The sequence below is a fragment of the Myxine glutinosa genome, chromosome 2 (genome assembly GCF_964187855.1).
Source record: "Myxine glutinosa chromosome 2, kmMyxGlut1.1, whole genome shotgun sequence".
NCBI lineage: Eukaryota > Metazoa > Chordata > Myxini > Myxiniformes > Myxinidae > Myxine > Myxine glutinosa.
Window position 1 is genome coordinate 215,584,417 of NC_136262.1, and position 8,308 is coordinate 215,592,724.

The 8,308-nt window shown below is 46.7% G+C and overlaps 1 protein-coding gene across 6 annotated transcripts in view; it reads left to right on the forward strand.

Moving 5' to 3' along the window:
- LOC137420849 (ectonucleoside triphosphate diphosphohydrolase 2) overlaps window positions 1-8,308 on the forward strand; it is a 98,376-nt gene that overhangs the window by 74,358 nt on the left and 15,710 nt on the right. For all 6 annotated transcript variants that reach the window (XM_068106291.2, XM_068106292.2, XM_068106293.2 and 3 more), the window contains one exon: window positions 4,559-4,718. In XM_068106291.2, coding sequence (XP_067962392.1) covers window positions 4,559-4,718 — 160 coding nt within the window. The remainder of the gene's footprint in view (window positions 1-4,558; window positions 4,719-8,308) is intronic.

Consider the following 8,308-nt stretch of genomic DNA (forward strand, 5'->3'; position numbering starts at 1 on the left):
AAACGACATTCTCTGCGTATGCAAGGTATCACTGAAAAGATTTGCGGAGAAGGTTTCACGCTGTCTGTTGCTTTATGGCATTCGGGAAACGTCAGTTACATATAGGTTCCTCCGAGTTGTCATCCTTTGCTATATACACATGCAACAGTGCGAAAATAAGACTATATAACGATGTAACAATTAAAGTACTGATTGGTCGGTATTGCTCAAATGCTTACAATCTTACGATAATTCACCAAATGTCCGTCCGTCTGTCTGCCCGTCCGTCTGTCTGCCCGTCCGTCTGTCTGCCCGTCCGTCTGTCTGCCCGTCCGTCTGTCCGTCCATCTGTCCATCCGTCTGTCTGTCCGCCCATTCCCAGGTACCGCAAAAACGGCTGAACCGATCGCAACGAAATTTTGGGTGGGTAATCCTGGGACCCCCTGGAGTAAAATAGGCTATATTGTTTTTTCCAATTTCAGCCTTGGTCTCCAGAATTTTCAGATTTGGACTCCCGCCTAACGTTGTTGTCCCGGGTACCGCAAAAACAGCTGCACCGATCGCAACGATACACCTCCATGCCCGTTGGATTCCCACGGGTGACCCCACTAGTAGACTTAATTTGTGGAATCATGTTCTTTGAAATATTATCTACAAAGGCCAAAGTAAAATGACGGTCTGAAGGTGTCAGGTCTGAGTTGTAGGAGGGATGGGAGATTGCACATTTCCTCTTGGCTGAAGGATACAAGTTGGAAGCATTGAATCCAACAGTACTCGATCGTGCCAATACAAGAGGGAAATGTTAGTTCATCCTTGTAGACCGTCGACCTTGTACGAGTTCAGCGGAGATAGCAGGAAAGGTGACAAGTGTTTCGATGTTTGCATTTAGGGCTATAGTTTTCCACATGTACTGTTTAACATCGATGTTATAAAGGGGGTCATTATGGGTAATCGGAGTGAATTGGAACATCCCTGACAACAGTTATTCTTTGCCAATGATGTTATCCCTAGATAGATGTACCCCTGGGTATACCCATCCATACAGAATGGGTATACCAAAGAGTACACCTATCTAGGGGTAAGTGCTCACACGTTGGCAATTGCATCATAATGTTGTGAGTACCAATGTTCTGGCACTTATTATCATTAACAATACATAGGCACCTTTTATAATTAGTCAATAATTGCTGCTGTAGCGGATGGCCCAATGCACCCCAGTTTCCCTGACAAATGGATTTTTATGGATTTTTAATTTATTTATTTCCTTAATCCACATTTTAAGTGCTGGTAGGATGGCCTAGAAGTATGCACACTCGCCTCCCAGCTGTCAAGCCTGGGTTTGAATGTCAACCCAGATATGAACTGCCACCCTGGTGTTGCACCAGTTGGGTGATTTCTCAATGTGTGCGCCATCCATCGGAGGGATGTTAAGCAGGACGACCAGTCTACTACAAGTGCTCGATGGAGGGTAAAAATGCAACTTTAGCGAAGAGTAGGCGATTTATCTCCAGCGTCATGGAGCAAATTACAAATTTCTACTCTGACTGATGATGGAAAGGCAGCGCGAAACTCCCCAGCATGACCCACGAGATTACTCAAGCAGCACCAACACTCTCACAAGCGTGGTACATGGATGATGACGATGCTGATGAATCTTCTTTCAAACTGGCATCACACCTATTTAATTGTAAGGGTCTACATATAGGCGTGGTGTTTGAAAGAGGGTTAAAGATTGTGTGCACTGGACTTTTTTTTTTTTTTTTTTCTTTTTTTTTTTTTTTTTGTATACAAGATCGAGGCTCGTGAAAGAGCGAACATTAATCACACAGAAAGACAAACCGACACATAAAACATATAACATCGGGAGCGGTAGACAAGATGGGGAGAGAGGGGGAAGGACACAAACACAACATTTGATGAGAGCAGGGACCGAGAGACATGGAGACATCGAGAGATCTGAGAGATCTGAGAGAGGGCGAGGGCTTTGGGGGGGGGGGGGGGCATGGGAAGGGGGCGGTGGGAGAGGTATAAAACATATGGACACTGCCAGGACTTCCAGGAAAGAAGTTGGAATTTCAAACAAGGTGGATCTGGGGTGAATTAGCGGGGGTAGAAAAGCTCAAGGTTTTGGATGGGGGAAGATAAGAGATGGTGGTGAACAGCTGTTTTAAAGACCTGGAGGGAGGAGTGGGATTGAAGGGAGTGAGGGAGTTTGTTCCAGAGGCGGGAGAAAAGAGGAATGAAAGAGTGAAGGTGAGCAGAGAGCCGAGATTTCGGCAGTTTAACCATCAGAGGGTTGCTGGCAGATCTTGTGCGACCTGTAGGAATATTTGGGGGACAGAGCACAGAGAGAGCTGGGGGTGCAAGGCCGGAGAGGAGTCGGTAGAAGACAGAAAGACCACCTACCTGCCTGCGGTGAGTGAGTGAAAGGCCCTCAGAGATAGCTTCGTCGCGGGAGATTCCAATAATTCTGAAAGCTTTGGTTTCAACAGCGTGAAGCCGAGCTAGGTGTGAGGCAGGAGCACCGGCCCATAGGGGAGAACAGTATTCCATTGAGCTGCGGATGAAAGCCTTGTATGTGGACTTCAACATCTTCAGCAATTAATGATGATATTTAAAGAAGCAAATCAAAAATTATTTTCTTTTCTTGGTTGTAAACTTTCAGGATACCTCAGATGGGACCATCTTATCACTCAAATTTTGATCTTCCATGATCTGTGGAGTCAGAAATGGCCATGGCCAGATAGCCTAAACATAGGATGTTGCATGTGTCCTTCGGAAAGTGTTTAGCCGGCTGTCCTTTTGACATTAACTCATGGATACAAACGGGTAACATAGTCATATTCCTGATCTTCATGGCCTGTACTGCGCTTAGCGGTTAGGGTGCCGGCTTGGGATCCTAGGATCCTGAGTTTGAATCCCGGTTGATTGCTGAATTAACGCCAGGGGGGTCATCCTTCCCAGGTTGGCAAATTGAGTACCAGCTTGCTGGGATGAATGAAACCTGTGTGTACCCCAATTTAGAATAGGTACACCATATCCCTGCGCAGCGTAAGAGGCGACTAAGGGTTGGCGTCAGGAAGGGCATCCGGCCATAAAACATTGCCTCAAACAGGGAACCATGATTGTCATGGGGCCCGCAAGGCTAACCCCCGCTCTAGCGGGGAAAATGGCCTTTTAAAAAAACGCTCATTCATTCATTCATTCATTCATGGCCTGTACGGTCAAATCATCTCAGTGCCCACCACCAAGCTTGTGACTGTAAGGAACGAGTTTCTGGGTCAATTTGCCAGTACTTTTTTATTTTGTGAATCGATAATTGTACCTTGATATTGTTGTGGATATGAGGATTGTGTTTTTTTTGATTGTTTTATTCTGGACCCTCCTGCCTCCAGTCTGTGTATAAAGGTCAAAGGTCGTTCCGTAGTTATTTCATAAGCACCCACGTAGCCAATAATAGATTTCCTCCTTGTTGACAGTTATTTCCTTATTCTGTGTAGTAGGCTAAGGATTTGTTTTCCATTAATTGACACTCCATTGCACCGAATTCAAATAGATAGATCCCCTTTCATTTTCAATTAATAAAGCCGCAATTGCCAACTGTTTTCACCGCGACTCCATGAGCCACGAGGTAGGCTCGGAGAAGAAGGGGGAGGAGCTGCCGAATCCTGGGCGTGCCCGCCCATCGTCATCAAGGGTGGAGCCAGAGGGCCGTGCCGACCAATCAGGGCCGAGGCGAGCTCACCGATGGGCGTGTTCTAGCGGCCGGCGGCTTGATCGCCGGCGGCGTTATAAAAAGTGCACGTGGAAGCCGTTGACAGAAGCGCGGGGGAAGCCTTTGACACAAGTGCGAAAGAGTGATGAAAAGGAGTCCTGAGAAAGCACACGACGTCCCCACGGCAGCAGTTTGAACCACAGGAGTTTGAACCACAGCAGCTTGAACCACAGCAGCTTGAACCACCGGAGCTTGAACCACAGCAGCTTTGAACCATCGCAGGTTTGACCGCCACAGCTTGAGCGTTGACGGCAGGTTGCTGTTGAGGAAGGGTGGCGGCTGCTCCCTCCCGGCCCGGCCGTCCTCTGGTCCGAGCTGAACCTTCCTCTCGGTCCAGCCAATCGTTCCTGCCTCCATTCCCCATTCGTGTGAGTCCGTCTTTGTTTGTTCTGTCCCTGGGTTAATTAAGACTGTAATAGATAAGCTAGAGTTTCACTGTGTCCTTCTGGTCCGTCCCTCTTTCTGTCTTTATTTTGTTATCCTTCCTTCTTCCTTGGTTTCTTTCAATCCTGTAAATAGTAATAAATAATAATCGTATTTCAAACCTTTTTGTCTCCTTCTTCTTCTTCTTCACATCCGCGTCGCCTTTGTCTTTTCCCCATTGAATATCTGTGGCACGATTTGGCCCACGTTTAAGGAATCGGTTCTTAGTCATTGTAAAAAACGGTTCGGGCCGCGGCGCCATCCGCTCGGCAAATTAACATCTTATCCGTGGTCCGTAACAATATCTTTGATGTTTTCATCTCATGCCCACAAGCTCGCCCTGAGCCGTTTGTACCGTCTGTGCCCGTAATCCTCCCAAAGACTGAAGGACTCGGATAAGAGCAAGAACATCCTGAAGGCGGTCGAGGATGAGATGCTCAGATCAAGATTCAAGTTTCGTCATGCCCGGATTCTCACTGGTGTGGAGGAGGGAGCCAGTGGTTGGATAACTGTCAATTACATAAAAAAGAACTTTTACAAGGTCAGCTTGTTTTACTCATTGATTAGTTCAGTTGCCCTCATCAAACTATACCTTGAAGAAATATGATGATTTGTGATGACATCACATTTATGTGGTCTTCCTGGTTGTTTTTGTCGTGTTCTTTTTCAGCTGCCTTTTCCCTTTTTTGGGTGTTTCATTTTCCAATTGCACTTGTTCTTGCTAACCCCTAGCGATATGAGTAAAGGGTGTAGGAGTGGGCTTCCTTTAATCATGCTCAACTACAAATTATATTTGTTGATATTGAACTTTTTACCTTCATTGTGTGTTGTTACCTACAGTGCTTTTACCACCTACACAAAATGTGTTGTTGGTCGTCATCTCCACATCTGGATTTCAGAAAGTGGCATGGAGTCCGTGTGTGTGTGTGTGTGTGTGTGTGTGTGTGTGTGTGTGTGTGTGTGTGTGTGTGTGTGTGTGTGTGTGTGTGTGTGTGTGTGTGTGTGTGTGTGTGTGTGTGTGCGCACGCGTGTGTGTGTATTATTGTTGGCTACTATTTCCACACATGGGTGGGTTTCAGGAGATGTAACGGAGACCTACTTGGTCACAAAATATCCACCTCAGTTAGCGTGGTGAATAATGTGTGTATATCATATGTAGAATATGTCACATATAATATGTGTATGATCACATATCAATATTTGTGTATGTATAAAAAAACGTAATATATTATCTAATCTATATAATATATAAGTATATATAACATTGTTCTGTACTGCTTCGTTCCTTCATTTGCATACTGTTGCATCACTCTTTTGTGGTTGGATAAAATGCTGTACTTGCATACAGTTGTAACAACTAATTTAATGATGCTCTGCAAAAAGGAGGTTGAAATTCATACTTTTTTTTTTTCTATACAGGATCGAGGCTCGTGAAAGAGCTAACATTTATCACACAAAAAATCAAACAGACACACAAAACATATAATAAGGGGAGCGGTAGACAAGAAGATGGGGAGAGAGGGGGAAGCACACAAACACAACATTTGAGAGCAGGGACATCGCTGAATCCTTGCTGAATACAGTATTAGTGGGGTGCCCGGACACTCAGTCATTTCAAATTGATGCAAAAGTTTAGTTTTCAGTACCAATTTGAAGGTAAGGGCCTATACAACAATTTTGGTTCGAGTGTCAAGCACTCAGATGAAAAACATTTGTGGAATTTTTCCTCCTCATGGAGGAATTTGCAACTATCGTCGACACTCCATTCCAAACGTCGCCAAGGCTGAAAGAAGTGGCAACGAACTTTGTCTGTAGGCTGTACTCCAATGAGTCAAATGAGGACAATGACGTTGACCTCGTCCGAATGAGGGTGTTCTCACAGAAGACTAGGGACGTGGAGAGAATTCCCCCAACGAGTGATGCTTTGGATGAACATCTCAAAAAGAGTGTCTTCCAAGCGAGCATCTGGACAACAGCCCAAAGGTCCATGATGCCCGTCAACAACCCCACTAATCATGGGTGGAAGGAAGAGGACATGGGTGGAAGGAAGAGGACGACAAGCTGCTTCCCATTTGGACCTCGCTGCCCCTCGCCAAGGATGTATTCCACCTGGATGTGAAGTGCACTTGCACAAGTACCTGCGCTCTGTGCAAGTGCATGAGGGCAAAGTTGAAGTGCACATGTCTGTACAAGTGCAAATGCGAGAAGTAGCTGGACCAGAACAATTTCCAATACTGACATGTATATATGGTCGATTTGTTAGCCACTTTCTTATTTAAAGTATTGTTCAAGGAGTTATTCAAGCAATTGTCTAAACAGTTACTCACCACCATATTGTAGCACAGTTAAAAGAAATAAAAATGTCACTATATCATTGGGTCCGAGTATAATTGTCCAGTTTTTTTTTTTTTTAAACATGTTTCAGCTTACTGGGCCGATGACCCTTGGTCTTTTTTTGTGGATATGCGCCGATACCGGCAAAATTATTGCTTCTATGGGCAATATGCTTGAAATACAAGTTGCTACTCCTGATCCTAAATCCATACATACCTCATATGTTCAGATCGGATCATGCAATCAAAAGTTATAACAGTTTCCATATTTCGCATAGGCCGTTGGGGGGTCGGGAACCCCCCACGTTCCCAGAAGCCCCAATTTTTTATCTGAGTGTTTGACACTCGAACCACAAAATTGCTCTATAGGCCCTTACCTTCAAATTGGTACTGAAAACTAAACTTTGCATCAATTTGAATTGAAAAGAAAAAATTACCATGCACGGCCCCCCCACTATATATACCCTTTCCAACATTTAAACATTCCAGATTCCATTTCAGGGTGGAAACAATCCTTGTAGGCCCACACCCACACTGGAGAAGTTTTCTGCCAATAAATATTCTTCTTTACAAGAGGTCTTCATGAATACAACCAAATGCATGTTGGATTTCGAGGGTGTAATTTTCAACTTTCGTCAAATTATTCATGGGAGTTCATTATTTGCATTAAAAGCAAAAGACTCCAACCCTCCACCCACCACTTTCTCTTTCATATCCAACTTTCTCTTTCATATCCAACTTTCTCTTACTTTTTATCTCCATTTTTTTTTTCCGATGCATCGGGGGGGGGGGGGGGTGGATGAGGGGGGCGTGCAGGGGAGATTTACGATTTTTGCTGTAAACGTGCCCCAGTGCAAATGGTTCACTGACCCCTACTGAAAACAGTGGGGATTATTAAACATGGCATAATATATATATTCTATATACTAGCTGAGGTACCCGGCTTCGCCCGAGTTGAATAAGAATAAGACAAATATATGATGAAAAGAACATGTATATTTTAGAGCAATATCACAGTACATTTCCTACATGACGTTTTGTCAATTGTCAATTTCTCAAAACCTCTTGGCATACAACATTTCTGGATTTCTTACTTGGTGCCAAGACATAAAGATTGCTTGGTTTTTCCAACCCTCGAGCAGCCCACGTACAGCTGGCCATGGGAAGTACCCGGCATTGCCGGGTGGGGGAAGGGAGGGGAGGGGGAAGGGGAGGAGAGGGTGGGGAGGGGAGAGAAGAGGGGTAGAGGGGAGAAGAGGGGGGAGGGGAGGAGAGGGGGGCGGAGGAGAGGGGGGAGGGGGAGGGGAGGAAGAGAGAAGAGGGGGGGATGGGAGGGGGAGGGGAGGGGGAGGGGAGAAGGGGAAGGACATGGGGGAAAGGGAGGGCATGGGGAGAAGGCGAGGGGAGGGGGGAGTGGAGGGGGGGAGTGGAGGGGGAGGGGGGAGGGAGAAAGGGGGTGGGGAGGGAGTGGGGAGTGGAGGGGAGGGGGAGGGAGAAAGGGAGTGGAGAAGAGGGGGGAGGGGAGAAGAGGGGGAGGGGAGGAGGAGAGGGAGAGAAAGGGGGGATGGGGAGGGGGAGGGAGGGAGGGGGGGGGATGGGGAGGGGGAGGGAGGAGGGGAGGAGGTAGGGGGAGGGGGAAGGGAGGGCCATGGGGGGAGGGGGGGAGGGGGGAGGGAGGGAGAGAAAGTGGGAGGGGAGGGGGGAGTGGGGATGGAGAAAGGGGGGAGGGGAAGGGGGTGAGGTGAGGGGGAGGGGGGGTTAGGGGGGAGGGGGAGAGGTGGAGGGGGGTAGGGGAGGG